This window comes from Arvicanthis niloticus, chromosome 27 (assembly GCF_011762505.2).
Source record: "Arvicanthis niloticus isolate mArvNil1 chromosome 27, mArvNil1.pat.X, whole genome shotgun sequence".
Lineage (NCBI taxonomy): Eukaryota > Metazoa > Chordata > Mammalia > Rodentia > Muridae > Arvicanthis > Arvicanthis niloticus.
The window spans coordinates 9,816,347-9,839,793 of NC_133435.1; the positions used below are offsets into that span (position 1 = coordinate 9,816,347).

The following is a 23,447-nucleotide window of genomic DNA, read 5'->3' on the forward strand; positions in this document are numbered from 1 at the left end:
TTTCATTCAGTTTTTTAATAGTAGACTGATATTAGTAGAAAATTTTCTGAACTAATGTTTGTTTTCAGAACTAGAAGTCAAACCCAGGATCTAACAATGCACTGAGCAGAATCTCACCTGTTGGCTTACATTGCCCACCCTCTAAAATCCTTTTAAAGATAAGGGTCATTAACTTAGTGCTGGCCGTGAATTTGTGATTGTATGAAGTGGCCTCAGTCTCCTGAATAACTTGAGATTTCTGGGGTGTGTGTGTGTGTGTGTGTGTGTGTGTGTGTGTGTGACAGGGAGGGAGGGAGGAAGGGAAGGGAGGGAGAGGGAGAGAGACAGACAGACAGACAGACAGACTATCCCTGACTTACTTGCATTTAGTTCTTGTAAGCCTACCATTCTTAGTGAAATTAACAATGACTAAAAGCCTGATAGATTTCTTATAATCTAGGAATGCTGACAACAGTATTTAGGCTGGTAGATTTATAGCTCCAGGAAACAGAAGTAGAAACTTGAATTCCAGACTACCCTAGGCACACCTGATCATCTGTGTGGGGACAAGGTGGAGTCACTGTGTGGTTTTGAAAGTGACAGTGAAGATGAGCAGTCACTGCCTGTCGCTTCCCCTTGGCTGATGGCCTCTCAGATGAGTTAAAGAGAATGTTAGTGCAGTCTGTAGGGTGAACTCTGAGCAGAGAGAAGGCCATGATGGCGCTGGTGGTTCTGACTGACTGCCAACTGGCAGAGTCCAGGTGAGCGAGCACCTCCAACCCCACAGAAATGTCTCTTAGGATTGCCCAGTTGTGGCTCACTAAGTCATCACTGTGTGTCAGTCACTCAGTGTCTTAGGACTCTGACCTTTTAAAATTCAAAAATACCTTAGGAGTTTGCCACCTTCTCCGTTAAAGGTTTGGCTGTTCTGTATGTCTCGTGGATGGTGTGAGTGCTTCTTCCATCATTTGAATTCTGGGCTCTTTCCATTGGCTCCTTTCCAGAAGCTTCCTTGCTTCTATGAAAGTAGGACAGTCTTTTTACCTCATAATAGGTGTCACATTTCACAGACCTCCATCCTACCAACCAACTTAGAGCGTCAGCTGTAATGCTCTCACTGGCAGAGCTCCGTTTTCTTGGTGTGATGTAGTCACATCTATAATGGAGCATGGCTGTGTCAGCTAAAGCTAAAGTGTGCTTTTAATCTGACCATTTAAAATTCTCATCTGTGCCTCTGGGGACAGGTTAATTTCACTATTTCTTCGTGGACGGTAATCAGGTACGTGTCCCTGCCTTATTTTCTCTGAACATAGGCTGTAATCTGTTTTAATACATTGCTTTATATCTGATTGTGTCTGTTCTTTTTAAAAAGAGCACCACTCAGTCTTTTGAGGTGCAGCAGATCAAAACCAACCAGTCTGCTTTCTGTGTTGTAGGACCTCTTCCTGAAGGATGGGAGCAAGCCATGACTCCGGATGGAGAAGTTTACTACATAAACCATAAGAACAAAACCACGTCCTGGCTGGACCCAAGGCTTGACCCTCGATTTGGTAAAGGTTTACCTCAGAACCTTTGTGGTCATTTTGATGCTGGTGTGGGGGCTGGGGAGACTTAAGAAAACTTTCAAAAATCAGAATCTGCACTGCCTGTGCTAGCAAGTGCCGTATACCCAACTTCTTTCCTTGCTGGGCTTTTGTTGTTAATGTTCAAGTGTTTCATTTTTAAACCTGAGAAATGTAGCCTGGGCTGGATGGTGAGTGCTGTAAAGCTCAGAGCCACAGTCACTGCTTCATTCACATGGTGATCCTGTTGGAAGCAGGCCAGCATGCACTCTACAAACTGGAACAGAGGTCTCTCCAGAGATGTGCATGCTGGTGCTTGGTGCTGCACCATCAGGGCTGAAGGCAGAGACACAGCTCTGAGCATGAGAACTGGTAGGGCTTTTTAACCTAGTTTTACATTAAGATTCTTTCCTTTACTTTTTACTTAGGAAATGAAAAGCAAAGCAGAGCCCTCATCCCAAATGTGCTTGTGTTGGTAAAGGCCTCTTGTTTGTGCCCACTGCCTCTTTGTCTTGTTTGTAGTTTCATCTGGTGGCTTTCTGAAGTTTCTTTCCAAAGCATGGAAAATGACTCTAAAAAGGAACATACAATGTGGTCTGAGCACTCCTCTTGGCCCTGATGCTGCTTAATGGAAACAATGTGCGGATCATCGCGCGGGTCAGAGCTGCAGAGCCTTTGAAGCTTCCCAGGGGCTGACCTGACCACGCCACAGGCTTTACTGGAAAGGAGAATTAACTCTGTGAATGCCACCAAAACACAACCCTGGGGCTGGTTAAAAATAACTTCCCGAGAGAGTCTTACAGCCTCTGATACAATCCTCCTGTGTCATCTCTTTACTTGGAAACAGACAGCACAACAGTAAAAAGCAATGTTTAGGTTTACCTCAAATGTCAGCTTTATTGGCTAGTTAAACCCCCAACCCTTCACCCACTTCTCCAGGAAAATCAGAGGTGGAGTTGTAGCCTGGGACATCATTTTGACAGATTGCTGGTTTGTCTCAAACCAGCTGTTTGTGCTTCAAGACCTGTTGTGGTGTTAAGAAAGTAACATACATGCTAGCAGTTTGCAACTTCAAATTCTGTTAATACTTGAATAGCCCTTGTTTTTGAAGCAGGATACTTTGAAGGTAGAAAATCCTCTAAATGCTGCAGTAGTGTTAACTGGAATGATAGCAGCAGCATTTCCTTAAAGCATATTTGATTCAGTTCATCTGCCCCTGGAGAGCTTGGAAGAATTGTGCTGTACCACTCCCAGTAACTTTTAACTGTGTGTATGTGTGTGTCCACAGTGTGTGTTGTTGTTGTTTAGAGAGAGAAAAGAAAGTGGGAACAGGATTAGCAGCAAAGAGAAGTCTGGCTGTGGGCTTAGTTTTATCTGGTAACTGAACCTACAACTGGGTTTTTTAAGAAAGAGCAACTATTTGGGGGGGGGGGGGACATACAAGCATGCCACAATGCATGCGAGTGATGGAGATCCTGACAAAGGCCCCCTCCCTGCCTTTCCTTCCCTTCCTGGGCCCACTGTGTATGTGTATTCCAGACAGGCTTGACTACATGCCAAAGCCTTTTATTCTGTGGCCCGGCCGATTTGTAATCTGTTCCAGACCTTCACAGTCAGAGCTGGAGTGTGACTGAGGGGGTGGGGAGAAGAACTTAGTGGGCTTCTCTGATGCAGAGTAACAGCAGAGAGAAGCAAGCTGCTAGCTGCTGGAGTTGACTCTTGCCTTGAAACCCAAAGTTTGCTATACTGGGTTATGTTTTATCTCAGACAAAGAAATATAAACTGCCCCCTCTTGTTTTTGACCCTGGGGCCATGCAAATACAAGCACATGGTGTCAGTTATTGCTTCCATGCATGTAGAGTTTGCTTGCTTCTCTGTGTTCTCCAAATCCATAGTAAGAAAACAACTAAGCCTTACCTAAGTCAAACAGAAAGGCAGAAAGGTGTCTTTCAGTCTTTTAGGATGGAGGATAAGCTATAACTTATTACTGCTTATTTTCTATGTGTGGTTAGCATATACTTGTGGAAGATGATCTGTCAGTCTTTTTCTTTTTAAGATTTATTTGTTTATTAAAGATTTATTTATTTAATTTTATATATATGAGTGCACTGTAGCTGTCTTCAGACACACCAGAAGAGAACATCAGGTCCCATTACAGATGGTTGTGAGCCACCATGTGGTTGCTGGGAATTGAACTCGGGATCTCTGGAAGAACGGTCAGTGCTCTTAACCGCTGAGCTGTCTTTCCAGCCCCCGAGTCTCTGTCAGTCTTAATGCTGGTTGTTAAACTCTACAAGAGGCTGTCTGCTTTTTAACCACATTAAAGAATGTAGTTCTCATAGTATCTGTGCTGATGTTAAATTATGTCATACTTTAGGCTAGGGAGATAGATGGCTCAGTGAGTAAAGTACTTTTAGTTCAAACACGAGGGAGGAATCTGTGCTTATGTTTTTGTTTTGTGTCAGATAGGTCTTGCTGTGTACCTGTCTGACCTAGAAATCATTATTATGTAGACTAGGCTGGCCTCAAAGGGATCTCTGATTTTGCCTCCCGAATGCTGGGGTTAAAGGTATGCACTTCCACTCCCAGCTTTGTATTTAATCATTTCCCTTAATTTTTTGTCATTTTTTAATAAATTGATTATTTTTAATTTTTTATTTATTTCATGTGTATGAATGTGTTGCCCTTACGCATATCAGTGCACTCTGTGAGATATCAAGCATAGGAAAAAGGAAAGAAATATTTGTATCTGGACCCTTATATACAGTTAATTCTCAGCAACTGTTTGCTGAGGGCTCTGGGTTTCAGAGGCCACATAAGGCCTGCTTTGGTCTTCTGGGCACAACTGGGATTTACTTTGAAGAGAAGCCAGGCTCTGTTAATCTTTCATCTAGAGATAAGCCCTATCTCCAGAGTCCTGGCAATGACTGGTGAGGACGGGGAGCTGCTGGAGCAGAGCAGAGCAGGCTACACTGGTGCCCTTAGCAGGCTTGGCCCCACCACCTGAAGGTGGTCTGCCACAGACTTGCCTTTCTGCATTTAGAACCCGCATGAGACCCCGTGGCACAGTGGCTGTGAGTGAGGCCTGTTGATCTCCCAGCAGTTCTTCAGCTTAAGCATTTCTTGATACAGTTTTTTGATACATTAGATTATTAAATAAATATCCAAATAGTTCAGGGGGCCAGCGAGATGGCTCATTGTTAAAGGTACTTACCTGCCTGGTGACCTGAGTTGAATCCCCAGGACCCACATGGTAGAAGGAGAGAACTGACTCCTTTTAAGTTGATAGGCACAGTTTGGTTACCACCCCTACCTCCCCATAAATAATGTTTCAAAAATAAAGTTTAGTACTTGGGCTTGGCACTTTTATTCAGTACCTAAGCTGGTTATCAGTTGTGGTGAGCAGTTTCTCGGTAGCTCACCCAGAACTCTCGGTGTAGTTATAATACAAGTTCAGCTTCTAACACTGGCACTCTGACTGCCCAGATCTCTCAAGTACCAGGATTGTGAGCATGAGCTCCTGCTAAGCTGGTAATTTTCAAAATCCAAAGACTTATGCACACTCTGTGGCACAGCAGTTTGTGATTCAAGCCATTACTATCAAATGTGTACACAAACTTTTTAAGTTTCAGGTTCTACTTGCATCCACTTTAAACTGTGCTAAAGATGGGCTAGTTGTTGCTTACAGACACAGACTGGAAGAAAAGGGAAAGAAGTTGCAGATTTGGGGTCAGACTAGAGTGGTCCCAGGCTTTAGTTTTACTGCTTGTCATTTTCCTTTGTGACCCGCACCCCAGGTAGCCTCAGAATTTTTGCCCTTGTGCTCCAGTCTGTCCCATGTGTCCCACAGTGAAGGATGGATAATAAGGTGAAGAAACAGGAGAAAATAAAGGAAAGGAGGCGCTGGCCAGGGTGTGTGTGAGCCTGGCAGACAGCTGACAGTGGTGAAAGGCACCATAGCAATGCATCCTGTAAAGTCAGAGACAAGTCCATGTGGGGAATCCAGTGTGAGTGTAACGTGTGTTCTCCTTCCCACTGAGTGCCTGTCACCATCTGACCCTTTCTTCCAAATTAGACTGTCAGCATCATTTCCACAGTAGGGAGTAGCGTGGCACCTAGGACAGAAAGCTGAAAACCAGTGAGAACAAACCCTCCATCTTCCCCACAGTGCAGAAGAGGTGTTGAGGGGAGAATTCTTTCAACTTTGTCTGTCTGTCTGTCTGTCTGTCTGTGAGACCTTACTCTCAGGACACTACCCTGCCTCAGTCTCCTGTGTACTGGGATCACTGAGATGCTCCACTTTGTTGACTTCCTTTTTCTTTTTGTTCCATTGGAATTGTTACTTTGGGGGGGAAAAGTCGGCCTTTTGAAGGTTGGAGGGGAAAATGGGTTGAATTACTTATTGTCCGTATTGCAGTCAGTTGAAGATGGGAATACTTGCCTTGGGTGTAGTGGAACTTTAACCCTAGCACTTGGGAGAGAGGTGGATTGCCAGCCTGGTTTACATCAGTACAGCTGGCGCTACAAAGTGACACTATCTCGATGTTGGCAAGGGGGTGATGCTACTTCAATTATTTTAGTTTTAAAAAAAATCACTATATCACTTAGAGGTATGGCTTATTAAGTGTCGGCAAGCAAGCTATATATTGATAATAACATTAGTTAAGGGCCTGATTACCCACCCACCCACCTTCCCACCCTCCAGCCCTTTGAGGCAGGACCTCACTGTGTAACCCAGACTAGCCTCAAAAAATTCATGATAATCTAGCCTTGACTTTCAGGCAGGTACTACCACCTACACCTGCTGTGGGGTCCTGATTCATTCTGTGCCACAGATTTTCATGGTGAGAAGCACCGGTATTATAAAATGCCAGATGGGCAAATTAATTACTGTGCCAACTTGTAGCTAGTTCAGCCCCTTACAACATTATGTTAACAGACAGCCATGGGCGTTTTGTACTTTAACAAAAACACATTTGTTTCTTCTGTAGTTTTAGAAGGTCATTCCTTCAGCAAGCATTAGACAAAATAAACGCCTTTTTTCCCCCAAAAGAATTAATGTAGATTAATGTTTTTGTTTAAAAAAAAATTTAGACTTTAAATTTATACTTACTAAAGTTACTAGAAATTAATGATCCTGAAGCTAAGACTAACACCTCTGTAATTCTTTATAAATAGTCCATGGTTCTGAGGTTTTATAAGCCTAAAAGTTAAATTTGTATCACATTTTTATCCAGTGTATTCTTGCGTCTGACACTTGATCAGAGGACAGCTTTGGAAGTCAGTTCTTTCCTTCCACCATGTGATCCTCCAGGATCGACTTAAGTTGTCTGGCTCCACTCTTGCCCTGTAAAAGTCACCTTAAGTCTGAAAACTCAAGACCCCAGGAGACTTGTGGAAAGCCCTGGCTCCTCCTTATCAACAATCCTGGGTAGTTTGGTTTGCTGTCAGACAGATTGAAGTGCAGTCTGGGGCAGTTACTCTTTGCCATGCAAGTACCTCAGACAGGATGTTAGCAGGGAGTGTATGTGATGTTTTTGTTTGCATTTTTGTTTTTGACATTTTTCCTTTGCCTGTTTTTGAGTTGATTAAAACTGGAGGTGGGCGTACGTGGATATGGAGCTGCTTTTCAGGAAAGAAATTTGGAGAACTTCTTTGCCTGTCTCTCACTGCTTCCCCCATCCCCGGAAACAAAGTGTGTTGTATTTTCTTTGCTGCTTGTGAGGTCCCTGCTGCACCCCATGTAAGTGCACTAGTGTCCGCTGTGTCCGGACAGCAGCGCAGAGGTGAGCACATACCAGTGTGCCCAACCCCATCCCATCACATGAGCAACGGCCTGCTGTGTGGACCGGTCCCGCCTGGGCTGCTGATGTCCGGTCTCTTCCCCTTTTGGTGCCTCTGAAGAGTCAGATAAGCTTAGTTCTGAAGACCCACACTGACCAATCCAGGTTTAGTTTACCTGCAGCGATCAGCAGTGAAGATTACTGTTGTAGTATGGTTCTGCCTAGGGTGGTATTCTAGAAGCTGGTGGTAAGAAACAAAGGGTATTTTATTTTTAGCTTTTTATGCAGTTTTGTTGTTGCTTAGTTGCTGTAGTTTTCTTAGCTTAGTTGTATTTTGTTTGGTTTGAGGCAGGGTTACTTACATTCTATAGCACAGGCTAGCCTGTCACTCACTGCAGCTCCAGCTTCCCTTCAGTCTATGGTGATCCTCCTGCCTCAGCTTCCCCAGTGCTGGGATTACAAAAACAAAACCCCATTCTCAGCCCAGTTTGTTTTCACCAAGTACATTTTATAGTAACTTACTTAATCTATTATTACTGACAACAACAACAAACTCTAATGTAAAAAACTCAGTCATTTTCTATATTTTATAATACATGAAATGCTTATGGGACTTGGGCTCTGTTTTGATGCTTGTCATATTTCATAATCCCAGAACTTCTCAAAGGTCATTTTCTAACACTATTCATCTATTTATTGAATAGTTTTTAGGTTCTTTTTATTTTTGTTTTATCTGCATATATGTATGTCAGTGTGCCACATGTGTCTGTGCCTGTGGAGGCCAGAAGAGGGGCATTGACCCCCTGGAACTGGAATTACAGACAGTTGCAAGGCACGGTGTGGATGCTAGGAATCAAACGTGCTCCTCTGGAGGATCAGCGAGTACTCTCATCCTGTGTTATCTGTCCAACCACTTGGGTTCTTTCAATTAATTATAACTAAAGACACTTTTCTTTCCAGTGGGTATTTGCTCTTGGTCTCAGCTTTTAAAAATAGTTTTAAAGATTATATTTATTCATGCAGATAGTGTCTCATGATACAATACACATATTGGGGTTAGAAGACAGCTTACAGGAGTGGATTCTCTTTATCATGCGCAATCGTTTCAGAGAGCAGGCTTGGGTCATCAGGCTTGGTGGCAAGCACCTTTCCCCACTGAGCCATCTTGCTGTCCAAAGCCTGGGTTTTGACTGTATACAGTGCTTCTCAGACCTGCTCCTCGGGTCATGCTTGGCTTCTGCTGTGGTGCTTGACACAGTGGTATTCATGAAATGTGGAAATGTATTACATGTCCTCTTGGAGTGCCTGTAACATGCCTCCAAGGAAGGATCCACTGTTAACTCTACCACACATCTTTGGGAATCACAGAAAATCCTAGAAAGAGTGAACAAACAGCTTGATCAAGTGAGACGACGGGAGAAGGAGCCAGTGTTTACAAAACACTCTTCTGAGGAGAAGGAGGGGTGTGGTTTTGGTACAGTACATATGGAAGCAAGACTCAGTGAGTTACTGAGTTGGTGTTCCCTTTTGTACTCCCCATTGATTCTAAAGTCGAGGATAAGTGTGTTGTTGTCCATTTTTCTTCCATCCAGTGGGGATGTGCCCCAGTGATACCCTCTTGGTTATCTTGTTTACTATGTTGTCTCAGGAGCAGAGAAAGAGGGTCAAAGCACAATCAACTACCAGCCTTCTTCAAAGCCTGTTAACCTTCCACACAACAAAACCACACTAGGCTTATAAAATCACTCCTTTAAATGGGGGCCTAGAGAACTGGCTCAGTAGTTACTTACTTACCAGTAAGTAGAGCACTTACTGGTCTTCCAGAGAAAACTGGGTTCAGTTCCCAGTACCTATTATGATGGCTTGCAACTGTTTAACTGCAGTTCCAGGGGATCTTGTAACTCTTCTTATATCCTGTGCACACATGGTATATACACCTACAGCCAGACATATACACATACAGATAAAATAGATATCTTTTTTTAAAACCTTAAAACAGAGGGGGCTGGAGAGATAGCTCAGTGGTTAAGAGCACTGGCTATTTCCCACCGTCTACAAGGTGACCTGAAATCATCTATAATTCCAGTTCCAGGGGATCCAACAATCTCTTCTGACCTTAGGGCACCAAGCACACAAGTAGTGCACACATATACTTGCAGCCAAAACATATATACACACATAAAATAAAAATGTCTTTTTTAAAAAATAGTGCACCCTGTTCTTTTATCAATGATAAAAATCCCACAGACTGGAAGTCAGCTCTTAAAACATGACCTGCTTTACTAGGTCTTCAGATATGAGGAGGCTCCTGGTGTCTGACTGCACCACATAGGACTGTGCTCTATCAGACTGCCCAACAGAAAATACAATTCAGGGGGAAAAAGAAAGATGGGGTGTAGGTGATAACGATTATTAAGCTATAACCCATGAAGAGAAAATAAGGGAAGTTTAAAAGATGGCTGAGAAGCTGAGAAAATCCATGTGTACCTTACATTTAAATTAAGACTGAAGGAGCCAAGGAAAAGGCTGGCCTGGCCGTGCCTAGAGCCCCAGACTTGGGAGCCAGAGACAAGAGGGTTAGAAGAGTGAGTGGCCGTGCCTAGAACCCCAGACCTGGGAGTCAGAGACAAGAGGGTTAGAAGAGTGAGTGGCCGTGCCTAGAACCCCAGACCTGGGAGTCAGAGACAAGAGGGTTAGAAGATTGAGTGGCCATGCCTAGAACCCCAGACCTGGGAGTATCAGTGTCTTGTTTCTGCAATCCCAGCACTGGGGAAACTGAGGCAGGAGGACCACCACAGACTGAAGGGAAGCTGGAGTTGCAGTGAGTGACAGGCCAGACTGTGCTATAGAATGTAAGTAATCCTACCTCAAACCAAACAAAATACAACCAGGCCAAGAAAACTACAGCAAACTGAACAATAACCAAACTCCCTGCAGGTTCTCTTGGAAGGGGCACGTTCCAGGCCACTGTAACACATTCACTTTATGGAAATACATTAATCGTCAGGGTTGGCTGGTTATTTTGTTGGTCAAGTTCTCCTCAGAAAGTGATCTCTGATGAGCTGTTGATTCAATTCATATTCTTTGTTTTAATGATTGAGGTTTGGTTTTGCATGTGTGCATGTGAAAGGTTTCTCTCTGTAAACCCTAGATTATGCAGCCCACCAGCTTCTGGGAGATTCTCTTGCTTCTGCCCTCTCACAGCTGGGATGCTGGGATGCTGGGATGCTGGGATGCTGGCATTACAGATGTGTGCCATCGAATTCTGCGTTGTATGTGGCCTCTGTGGATTAAACTCACGTCATAGGGCTCGGGTGGCAAGTACCTTTACCCAGAGCTGAGCATCTTGCTGGCCCTTTAACTCTATTTGTACAGCTTGCCACTTTGGTGGCATCTACTTTGATTCCTGTTCTCTGATGCTACACAAGTTCCGATTACCTTAGGGATCTGTAACAATTGTGCTGGCAGCCATGAGTCACAGCCATCACTTTGGTGGCTTCTCGGGGATTTCTGGCTGGCCATCTATCCCCTTGAGTGCTTGGTTCTCCTTTTCTAGAGTTTTCAGGACCGTCTACGTTTCATTTCAGCCATGAACCAGAGGATCACTCAGAGTGCTCCAGTGAAGCAGCCCCCACCCCTGGCTCCCCAGAGCCCACAGGGAGGTGTCCTGGGTGGAGGCAGTTCCAACCAGCAGCAGCAGATACAGCTGCAGCAGCTACAGATGGAGAAGGAGAGACTGCGGTTGAAACAGCAGGAATTATTTCGGCAGGTGAGACCACAGGTTAGAGTGCAGCGTTTGTCTTCTGGGCTTTCCTTCCCACAAGTCTGTGTTTTTCATTTTAGCTTCAGTCAGCTGCCAAGAAATGTTGGTTTTGTAGAAGGAGGCTCTGTCTGCCTGTCTTTGTCCCGTTCTTTGACTGGCCTTGGTTTACATGCACTGTAATTCCTATATCATAAAAAGCTGTATTTATCAGCCAGAGTAGTGGTGCATACCTCTCCCTCTCATCCAGAACTTGGAAGGCCATTGCAAAAAGATCAGGAGCTCAAGACCAGCCTGAGCTACATGAGACCCTGTTTCAAAAAGAAAAAAGTACCCGGGCAATTGTCATTGCAGTTGAACAGAAATGTGTCTTCCCAGGTGCAGGCGGATTGCAGACATGGTTTCTGAGAGCTTCACGAGTGGAAAAACTCTGGGCCATCCCTTGGAGAAAAACAGCTTCTACCTTAAGTGAATTATTTGTAGAGTATACTGTGTGACATTTTCTTTAATGACAAATGCTTCAGTATTGCTAAGTCAAAGAATTTCATTTAAAACATAATACAGATTATCCCCAAGTTTATAAGATCCCACATCTCAGATTTGTCTTAGATGTGTTTTCTCAAGTTGAGGGGCAGGAAGGCCTAGCAGTGAAGAGCTTGAGACCAGTTCCCTCAAAAAAAAAAAAAACAAAAACAAAAAAAAAACACCCAATGTTGGTCATCAGGTTGAAGAAGAAGAAATGATCTCAAGACAAGTTTGGGGCTGGAGTGTAGTCTAGTGAAAGAGCATTTGCCTAGCATGTATGCAGCCCTGGGTTCAGGAAATCCCTAGCCCCACCCAGTTATTTTGTTTATTTTATTTTAAGTATTTAAGATTCTGTTACAATAATAGGGAATTGGTTTGGTTAAACAGTAAATCTTTTCAAATTTGTATAGAAACTGTTTGAATGGTACGGTAGTATGGTGGTCAAGAGTGTACAAAAGGAGTGGACCCAGGGATACAATCTCCTTTCTCCAGAGACTCTAGTTTTGTTTTGGTTGTAAAATAACAAAGTTTCTTTTTTATCCTCATTTTTCAAGATGTTTGCCAACACAAAATAGTTTCTGTACTTCCTAAATTGCTTTTTCTAAAATCAGAGCTGTGAATATTTAAAATTAGTTTTACATTACACTTCTGTTCCTAGAATGTTGACCTTAAAGATAGATTAACTTAATCTCAGACAGACTCCTACTTAAGCTATTGGTGCTCATTCAAAATGTGTGATTCAAGTGTGCTGGCGAGGTTAGTGCCAGCAGGCGGTGAGAGAGCTGTCCTGAAAAACATTGTTAAAAGATGCACAAGGAAAGCACACTAACACAGGTGTCGTCTTCTCCTTCCCTCTCTCACTGTGCAGAAGGAAGGGTACTTCCCAGGTATATAAAACACTAAGAGCAGGTAGCATCGAAAGGATTTCCGTGTGTGGCAGTTAGAAGAAGTAGAAATATAAAGCCTGGTTCATTGTCTTCATTCTGTTGTGACCTTGTGACTGATTGGTGGGCATACAATCAAGTTGCAATTTCATAATGCATGTGGGCTGCCAAAATCAAGATTGTTACAGAATAAGAAACTCAGTTTATAATGTCTTCTCATTCTTAATGTAGAGATGCCCTTGTGTCACTCTGTGTTACGTCAATTAGCTAGTGTTTCTTGGGCCAATTCTGCTACTTGTAAAACTCTTCCTTCCAAAGAAGCTTTCTGGCTGTTCTTGGGTGGTGGGTCCTGGACAGAATGGCCTTCCTTCTTCAGAGGTGACCTCTGCTGCTTTTTCTCTGCTGCCTACTGTGTCTCGCCCAGTGTTGAAGGGTCAGACTTCCTCTGTTCTGATGCTAAGGGACTGCGTTTTATTTTAGAACTGTTTGTTTAGCAATCTATAAATTGAGTACATCCTAAGGTCTCTGGCTTCCTGTGAGCGTCTTCCATCCACAGCTGTGTCTTATCACTGAAACATTGAAAATTATTTCTACCCGCTACATCTAACACAGAAACAAAGAGCCTACCTGACTGTTACTAAATTTGCCTTTGTCTTGGCGCCAAGTCTTGCTGTCTGTCCTCAGTGCTGCTGGACTGTGAGGGGCAGTGTGTTCTGTGGTGACTTCACTGGCTCTTCTCCTTCTTAGCCTGCTGTTTCTTGGGTAGCTTGGGAATTCTGTGCTATGGTGAGATGTCTGGATACAATTTATAAGGCAGCCTACACAGCCAAACCATGTGGCTTAAAGTAATTTTTATCCGTCTTATTTTTTACTCTTAGGCAATACGGAATATCAATCCCAGCACAGCCAATGCTCCAAAATGTCAGGTAGGCTCTTATATGATGTTTTAGCGTTGGGGGAAAAGATAACTAAATTAGGAAAGAGAGACACCGTGTTCCTGGCCCTGTTCTCATTGGAGATGAGCCAGAATGGATATGTTTGAGTCATCTTTCTCCCAAGACACTTGGCATTACTTTTCCAGGGGACTGACGACTGTCTGGCCGTGCTGATTCTCCCAGGGTGTGTGGCATTTGAGACTCTCAGAACTTTCTATTTCATACACAGTGTGTCTCAGTGGTCATTTTGCCAGCCTCCAAATGTGTATGATTTTTGTTCAAGAAGTTTAAAATAGATTTTTGTTTCTCACTCTCTTTAAAAAAGTTTTAAAAGAATCAGTAAATTGAGCCATAGCAAAGAAAGTAGTTAGTTTCTATGCTTGCAGGCTGTTTTTGGAAATCCTACTGAAAACGTTACTCTCAGTAGCCCTTCTCAAGGAGGGCATTGTAAATGTCAAAGCTGCCTCCATCAACCACATGGTGGTTCAGCTCTCCTTGGTGACACACTGGTCACAAAAGCACCAAACACTGCTGTGGCTGCCCCCCTGTCTGAGCTCTGTGAATAGTGGCAGTCTAGGTACCAATGTGGTTCCCGCATGTTTGTGCTCTAGAAGAGTCAAAGAAATCAGGAGTTACAGAGAGTCCGTGTGCCTCCCTCTCTTAGATGAGCAGTAGTCATAAAGGCACGCTCCCTTTCCTTCCCTGCCCCACCTGCCCACCTCTCTTTCTTTGGGGTATCACTGTATTATGACCCAGGCTGGCTTCAGTTCTTTCTATGGCTGTCCTGCCTAAACCTCTCAGGTGCTAAGATTGCTGCCACATCAGCAGCCTCACACTCTTTGTAGCTCCTCTGGGCTAAGTTGTTAACAGCTAACAAGCTGTTAGGTTGGCCAATGGAATTACATGTTGATAAAGTCAGATCCCATCCGTACTAAAAAAAGAAACTATTTCTTTCTTTCTTTTTTTCAATTTTTGGGTTAGGCTGGCCTTGAACCAACTGATCTGCATGCCTCTGCTTCCACGTCCTGGGATTAAAGATGTCCACTACCACACCTGGCCTGAACTCTGCTGTCTTTATCTCATAATGCCTTCATTTAACCAAAACACCAATAAGGGAATGCAAGCACTAGAGTGAAGCACAGTCATTCTCAAGGCGAGGGGCACTGTGCACATCTGGCTGCAACACTCTGCGTAGCACTGAATCTTACAAAGACAGTATTTTCTTCTGGTTCTTTAAAGTAGTGGTTTCTATCAGTGATTCTCAACAAACGAAGGTAACTCCTTAGATTTTCATTTGGATCATAAGTCCTGTAAGTCAGAAACAATGCAGAGGCTCTCCTTCTTGCTCAAATCTGAAACCCAAATCTAGAGAATATAGATGCCTTCACACTTGAATAGAAAAATCCTTGTGTAGTAAAGGCATCAGGAGTGCAGAGTATTAAACATCTTCCATTCTTTGTGTATTGTTTTGTTTTGAAGAGAAGATTTCACCAAATATATAGGCCAGGATGGCCTTGCACTCTCATGGATCCTCTGCATCGGCCTCTTAGGTCCAGATTACAGATGTGTGACTTGGCATCTGTCTTGGCTAGGGGCCCAAGTCAGTGATCAACCATGTATTCAGTGTGTACAAGGCTCTGGGTGCGCGCGCGTACACACACACACACACACACACACACACACACACAGATGTAAACAGTAAGATCTTAAGGTGTTTTTTTGTTTGTTTAGTTTCTGTGAATGCAAGCTTTATTGTTAATGTACCTTCCATAGACATAAAGCCCAGTAGCTCCCTTCCCTAACAAGGAAGTTGAAAAGTCAGAAATCCTGTGACATGCCATCTCTGCTTTGGTACCCAGAAGAGAGTGTGGGACTCTTCAAGGCTTCCAAAGCTTTGGGGAGTCCAGGGTTATTTTGAACGGACTTTTTGGGGTTCTGCCTGGTGGTCCCTCTTGATGTACAGTGGTGACAGCACACTTTCCAGTTCTTGTGGGCCTTAGACAACTGCTTAAGCATTGTCTCACGCCTCCTCTCGAAGAACCAGTACCTGCTTCGTTCTTTTGTCAGTTTGAGTGCATCAGCCAAGGCCTTCAGAGTCTCCTCCTTAGGGTGGGGTCTGTCTCGAGTGCTTTCCTAGCTCCCAGAACTGCTCACGGGTGAACCCAGAGCTTCTGTCCATGCAGGGGAAACATGGAGTTGTCTCCATCTCAGTTACTTTCATCATGGCTACAACTCATTTGAGTTCCGTTCTTCAGTTTCTTAAGGTGTTTTAACTGGAGCAGATGCTTTAGATTTGTATAGTCTAGATCAAACATATTTGAGAGATAAATTCTGAAAACGCCATAGCACATGCTAAAGATTTAGAACACCAGTTTTTGTGGGTGTATTGTACAAGCCCATGGTCCTGGTCCTTGAGAGGTGAGTGCTTCAGGATAACGAGTTCAGGGCCTGCCTTGGCTGCATAGCAAGTTAAGACTGGCCTGGACATGAGACCCTTTCTAAAACATATAAAACATAATGGTTTGCTCTGTATGTTTTCATTGTCAGCATATGGACTGATGGCTATGAAGCTGCCAATCTGTATATTTGACTGTGATGGTGGACTCTCATCCTACAAAAATTCTCCATGACCTTAAGACATTGTATATGAAGAGAAAAGTGACATTTCTCATATATATCATAGTGGGTACAGCTATTACTTCTATAATAAAAGCCAGAACAGTAGAATTTCCAATTTATTTATTTTGCATCACCCAAGAGCCTTTAAAAATGGTAGCTCAAAGATCCAGCAAAAAACAGCTTGCTACTGCAGTTCAGTGATCAGTAGAGCTGGTGTTGACACACATCTAGAGGACCCCAGCAGAGCCGGATGAGCTCGCCTTCTGGGCAGTGGGGCATAGAGACTTCTTGCAGAGTAAGAGGGGAGAGGTAATGTTGCTGACCTCAGCGTTTGTGCTGCAGGAGAGTGATTTTATTTGCTCTGACTCGGCTTGGAGAAAAGGAATTGTCAATCTGGCCTGCCTTTCGGGGGAGAGAGAGTGCATGAGGAAGACAGGCAGGAGAGGGACAGAAAGAGACATGGCTTATGAAGACTTCCTCTGTCCTTTACCTCAGATCACTCAGCCTGCCAAAGCACCATGCCACAGTGTCAAGGAAGGGTTTGGTTCTGGGGTAGGGCAGAGTGTGTTTGTTTATCAGGGTTTCTCTGGGTAGCTCTGGCTGTCCTAGAACTCCACTTGCTTCTGACTCCCAAATGCTGGGATTCAAGCATCACACCCATCAGGAAGATGGTGAGGGGCGTCCCACAAGGCACAAGAGAATCAAGTCAGCCACACAGTGCTGGGCAGTCTAAGCAGACATGGGAAGGGCTCAAGATGTGCAGACTTCATAGTTGTTGCTTTTCACTTCTCCAGTAGAAAGATGCATTTCATTCATAGTGATGGCAATGCATCTGCGGGTGTCAGCAGCTCCAGACTCCAGAGTGTGCATTGGTTTTATTTATTTACTTACTTACTTAGGGTCTTGGCTGTGTAGCTCTGGCTGTCTTAGAACTTGCTGTTTAGACCAGGCTGGCCTTGAACTCCTAGCAGGTTTCAAGATCTCTCCAGAGTTACTGGATTACAAGTGTATACAAGCACTGTCAGCATTTTTAAATAACTACAGTCAAAAAATGTTTTTAGCACTTTGGATCCTGTAGCATGTGTGTACTTAAGTCCCTGTGGGTTAATGAAAACCTTAGGCATGTGGTGCGAATCATATCAACAGAAGAAAGACCTTTCAAGGCATTTTTAGAACTTCATAACTAAATATGGAACTTGCCACCACAATGTGTTATAGTGTGTTTGTAGGATTCAGGGAACTCAGTCTTATGTAGAACTGAAATGTTCATTTCGAAAGTCCAAAAGGAATGGAAGCTGTAAACATCTCTGCTGAGTGTGAGTGCCCACTGCCTGTGGTGGATCCAGGTCTCCCACAAGGCAGTCCTGCACACTCCAGCTCTGTCACAGGTCTTCTGGAAGACACATTTTGAGGAAATAATTATCTTTCTGGGTACAGTTTGCCCTCTTTCTCTGCTGAAAATGGAGTTCTGAGTATCTTGAGTCTCTCCTGCTGCAAAGGCTTTCTGGCTTATGCTTCGGGGCCAGCAGCTCCTCTGTATTTGGTAAGCTGCTCTTCATTGATGAGATAGATTCTTGCTGGTCCCCTTCTCCTACCAATTAGGGCTTTCTGTTTGCCCTAAGGCCAGGTCTCACCCAGGAGTGTCCTCATCAGAATAGCTGAAATACCCAAAATACGACAGTCATAGAAATGTCTTATTTTAGATTTAGGTGGTCGAAAGTCAATTTCACTCTTCATAGAAATGACAGTGTCTGTTTTGCGGCTGTGTCTGATGTTCTCCCTGTTCCTGGCACAGCGCAGGGTGCCTTAGAGGGTGCTCTGTGACTGAGTGAATGACAGTGTTGGAGGATTTGGTAGCTACACTTTAACACTTGATTAAAAAAAAAAAAAAAGACTTTGGCTGCCCTATATTTTTAATCAAGCACAGCAAAATCAAGCCATTCTTCAGAACGAAGTAAAAACAATTTCCAACGACATTTCTTTCTTGTGAATTTAGTTATAGCAAAGAATTTGGCTTTCCCCAACTCAAAACTGTCTTCCAAGTTAACAGACATCAGAAATCATAATTTACAATTCTTTTTTTAACACTTTTTTCAACATTATCTCTTTTCTCTTGGAAGTCCTAATTTTTCATAAATCCTAGATTTATTTAACTGGTTTGCCTTGAATCTTAGTAAGTTCAGGGTCAGCCTGGTCTACATAGTGAATGCCAAGCCATCCATAGCTACATAGTGAGACAGAGGTATTGCAGAGTAGTTAGCCTTACATCCTGTACACGGTTTACTACTTTGTTTTATTAACTAAAATTCTCTCTTGAGGAAGTGATGCTGTAAAAAACTTGCTGGTTTTTTTCTTGTTTGGTTTTTGCTTTAGCTCCCAAGTTACAAAAGACCAAACTGTAGGACTCTGTGAGAAACAGCCCAGCTTAATGTGTTTATTTTAGAAATAAAGAACTCTGTAACTTAAAGATAAGTCTGAAAATGAGACTGATAAGACCCTGGTCTGTCTTGGTTTGGTTTTTGAAGCAGGGTTGGTCTTGAACTCACTATGCAGAACAGACTGGCCTTGAACTTGGCTCACAAACTACACCATCACACCTGGCTAAGATGCCTACCTTGAGCTTAGCTGTCTTTAAAAATTGTTCATCCAGACTGCTATCACCAAGACAAACTGTTTATAAGAATATGTATTTTGGGGGTTAACTTTTCATTTCCTACATTTAGATTTCCAGTTCACAAAGGTGATTGTTAACTTGCCCATGCCTGTGTATCATGCAGTATCCAAAAGCACAAGTTTTGCAGCATAACTTGGTACTGCCAAGGATAGTACAGACGGCTTGGCTGCACCCTTGGTTAGCTAAGCTTATTATTTGCATATGCAGCTAATAGGATTCAGTAAAGTTAAACCTGTTGTTGGCTTCAAGAAATTGTCAAAAGCTAGAGCAGTAGAATATTTTCTACATAAATGATGGGGGGAAGGGGGTAAGAGGGCCAGTTGTCTATGAGTTTTTGTATAAATAATGCAGTCTCCTTGGCTTTCTTTTGTTTTTTTGTTTTGTTTTTGGTAGTCTTTTGTTTTCTGTGGTCCAGCCTGGCCTTGAACTACTGATTACAGGCTGGAGCACACCTGGCTTCCTCCCCATTCACCTCTTTCTCAATCTTGTCTTGGCATTCATTGAATCTAAAGACAACTTCTCTTCCTATATAAGTCAACCTGCGTGCATGTGAGTGCCGTTATGTGAACCCCTTGTTCCCTGTGTCAGGTGTCACTTCTTGTAGCCAAGGTTGCTACAGGGTTTCCTGTTTCTTAATCTGTGTGCATGTGCTTTCAGTAAACAACCTTGTGAAATGGCATGTGGCAGTCACACTTTATAGACAGTAAGCATTCTACATGTTGTCAGCAACTTTGAGAAAGCTTTAGGCAGCTCTCAGAACACGATTGGAAGATTTGGGGGTACATCCTACTCCAAGCTATACCCAGTCAGATATTGAAAGAGGATGAACGTGAAATTAGAGCTGACTTTTCAAAAGATACCCTGTAGGCTGTCCTATTGGAAACATTGTTGCTGTGGATATGGCTTCAGTGGCTCAGCGTTTGCCTCTCGCCAGTTTGGTCCTCAGCATGGAAACACACCCATTGTCCTGTAACTGGGTCAGTGTGGAGTAGCTGTTACAACTTAAGCCTGGGACATAATTGGATGGTCTACAGGAGTGATTTCACCCAAAGCATTGGATGTTGCAAGTTGCTCTGTCTCCAAGGAGCTTAGGATTATTTCATCTTGAACACAGTACCTAAAATTAGACTCCTGAGCTAAAAATACAGATTTGTCAGACTTCTCTTTTCCCAAAGGTAGTTGGAAAAGTTTGAAAGTCTTTCAAAAATGGGGAAGTAAGCAAGTCAGAAGAAGTTTGGCCAGAGCCAGGTCAGGCTTCTGCCCTGTGTCAGAGGTCAAATAGTTCTTCTACTAGAGTAGTTGACTTTTTCTAAATCAAATAAGTATTTTTAGCACATTTTCTTCTGTAATAATTCAAACATGCAGTAGCTTTTCCCAGTGAGTCTGTAAATCTCAGCTAATCTTGGGCATGTTTAGAGTCTTGCCCCGTGAGTAAACTCAGTGGTCCCAGTCTGATCTAGAGGGAGCTTTCTATGGTGGTTCATAAGGAAGGCGGGTCTGCCTGCTTTCCAGGATGGACTTGAGTTTCCTGCCCCTGCTTTCAGTGTCATTTCCCACAGTGCGTGGCCGGTGAGTGTGAGGTACTGGATTTGATCCTCGGTACAGCCTGGAAAGAAAGGAAGGCAGTTGGTCTGTGGCTCCAAATTAAATGATGTCATCTTTTAAAAATTAAAGATAAACACAGTGTCAGCAGTCGGAAGTTGGAGAGGAGGGAGTTTAGACTAGTTTTAGGGTTTGTGTCTGACTTAAAACAATGCTCTTATAGACCAGGCTGGCTTTAGGACTGGAAATCCTTCTGCTTCAACCTTCCAGGTACTGAAACTACAGGTGCACACTGTCTCCGCACCTGGCTTAGGTCTACGTAGGGGTGTGTGATTGTATACACTAAATAAAAGGATACATACCATGTGTGTTCATTCACACAAAACTTGATTTAACTAAATTGTGTTACGGGAATGGCAGGAAGTGCAAGCAGCAGCAGGAGAACAGGGGGCCGGTTCTGTGTCCAGAACACACGACAGACTGTGTGTAATTAGAAGGCATGGACCTGTCAGGTGCTGCTGGAGCACGCCTTTAATACCAGTACTCAATAGGCAGAGGCAGGTGAGTTTTAGGCTAGCCTGGTCTACAGAGTGAGTTCCAGGACAGGGTGGGGGTGGGCAGGAGCTGAAAAACAGAAGTAGTCATGGACCTGCCTGAGTCAAAGCAAAGAATGAATGAACAAGAAGCAGATGTCTTAATTTGAACTCTCAAAACTAAGGTGCCTCTCAATCAGTTCTGTTTTATAAGTTTCAGAATTCAGCCAGATAATCTTGCTTTGAGTATAATGCTTATCATCTCTGTGTTGTGCAGAATGGATGTTCTTGTGGTCCTGGTTTCTTGCAAATCATTGCCAGCCCCATCACCCAGCGTACTGTCACCTGTTTTTATTGATCCTCTCAAGGTCAGGGTAGCTGGGTTTCGATCATAGCTTCTGGAGGCTTCTTGGGTGACTAGGAATGAACAACTGCCTTCACATCCCTGAGTTGCCTTTCTTTGTGAATCTAGACTGCTGGGTCTGCAGCATAGGAGAAACGAAGTTGTTACATGAGTCAGGAAGCGGGGCTCAGCAGTTAGGAGCACTGCGATTACAGAGAACCTGGATTTCCCAGTATCCTATGGGAAAGCACAGCTGACAGTAACCTCAGTTCTAGAGAGTCCTATACCCTCAAACATACAGGCAAAACACCAGTGCACATGAACTAAAAGTAAATAAATTAAAAAGAAAAGCCAGTAAAAGCAAAAGAGCAACAGAGTTCAAAGCAGCAAAAACACAGAAGCTTTGAGACAGTTTCTCTGTGTAGCTCTGGCTGTCCTGAAACTCAGTCTTCCAGACCAGGCTGGACTGAAACTCAAGATCTGCCTCCCTGCCTCTGTCTCTGCCGAGTGCTGAATTAAAAAAAAGTGTTCGCCACAACCAACAGGGGACAATCTTCAAAAGAGCCAAGGTAAAAGATTGTTAAAATATTATGAAAATGCAACATACTACAGTTATCTCTATTAACTGTTTGTCAGTTATGGCCATGCTTCTGTTAACTGAATAAAATTCAAAAACAGGCAGACAGAAAGAAATATGCCTCTTTGATAAACTGCATCTGAGGTGTTGGGATATGGGTGGCGGCGGCACTTGCCTGGCACATCACAGAACCCTGGACATGTTCAGTTTCAGAATACTATGGATTACTCCATGTTGTTACTGTTTTATTCAATAAAACAGTCTCTTCATTCTGTCCTTACAGGACATAGGTTAATACAGCACGCTCAGCACCACGATCCTGTTGGGTGCTCAGGGTTTTAAACATGGCCTGCAAAATCCAATCTCAAAATGCAGCTGGGATCATTGTAGGAGTGACATAGGAAAAGAGTTGCCTTCTTTGAGCCCTAAATAATAGAAAGAAAAAAAGACGTCTTACTTAGCAAGAAGCCACATGAGGGAAAGCATAGTTTTGAGAACCTGCAGGAATTCTCCACCCTTAGAGTCACTTCTCACCTTTCAGCGAGGCCGCACAGACAGCCAGAAGATCTATGGCTTGGGCCTGACAGTCTCAGTATTCTTGTTGAAATGAGAAAGCAGTGGACTCAGGCTTGACCCCGGAGAGAATATGCAGACAGACACTGAGCAAGATAGACAGATTTACACATACACACACACACCCACCTAGAAAAGTACAGGGCCTATTAATAAGTCATGGGTTTGTAGAGAGGGGACAAAAGAAAACAGGAAAGGCTAGAGCAGGAAGAGCTTGGAGTATGAAGGGTTAAATGAGAGGTGAGGTCATTCAGGAACTGGTGTCCTGAAGCCACATGTGGAAAACAGTTCTGAGAAAGTGCAGGGGTGCACAATAATTAGCCAGGCAGTGGTGGCGCACCTTTAAACCCAGCAGAGGCAGGCAGGTCTTCGTGAGTTCAAGGCCAGTGTCATCTACAGAGTAGGTTTAGGAGAGTGTATGTGGTCTGCGTGAACCATTTAATGTGAAACAGTGGGTTGTATTCTATCTCACATCGTGTGCTTTCCTCACGTGTGCCTCACACACATCCTCTTGGTTGCTCCTTGTTGGTCTCCCCACAAACAACCTGCCTTTCATTTTCATGCCTTTGTGGGTATATATACTTCTTTTTTGAATGAGATTTTCAGTAGGAGAAACCATATGATACTTGTATGAGTTTGGCTTGCTTTGCACACTATATTCACCCCCATCTCCATGAATTCTCTTTCTCATTTCATATCACATTTTCTTTATGTACACATCTGTTGCTGGGCCTCAGAACCATGGCTATTGTGACTAAAGCAACATTAAACATGGATGTGCAGGTGTCTCTAGGAATTCATTTCCTTCTAGTGTCTACCCAGGAGTGGTTCTCCGGTCTGATGGTCCTGTTTCTAGTGTTCCTTTGTTTTGTACTGATTTACTTGCCCACTAACAGCACACAAGCTTTCCTTTCTTCCCTCCCTCAGTCTACAGCATTTGTTATGGATTTCTTGATAGTAATGTGGACTACTTTGCTCCTGCATGTCCCTAATGGTTAAGGCGTGTTATGGAAATAAGAGTAGTAGAACTACTGATGAAAAATCAGCTATAACGAAGACGGTTATTGTTCATTCATAATTGAAAAAAAATTTAAAATTTGAGTTCAAATTTACCAAAAATTTAAGGTGATCTTTTCCTCCGTTCACCATCGCCACACA

The 23,447-nt window shown here is 43.4% G+C and overlaps 1 protein-coding gene across 6 annotated transcripts in view; it reads left to right on the forward strand.

The window, feature by feature from the left end:
• Yap1 (Yes1 associated transcriptional regulator) overlaps positions 1 to 23,447 on the forward strand; it is a 73,659-nt gene that overhangs the window by 42,202 nt on the left and 8,010 nt on the right. Inside the window, exons 4-6 of one of the 6 annotated variants that reach the window (XM_076926116.1) lie at positions 1,416 to 1,535; positions 10,912 to 11,093; positions 13,372 to 13,419. In XM_076926116.1, coding sequence (XP_076782231.1) covers positions 1,416 to 1,535; positions 10,912 to 11,093; positions 13,372 to 13,419 — 350 coding nt within the window. Of the gene's footprint in view, positions 1 to 1,415; positions 1,536 to 10,911; positions 11,106 to 13,371; positions 13,420 to 23,447 lie in introns of all 6 variants that reach the window. The other 5 variants (XM_076926117.1, XM_076926118.1, XM_076926120.1 and 2 more) reach the window with 5 other exon arrangements.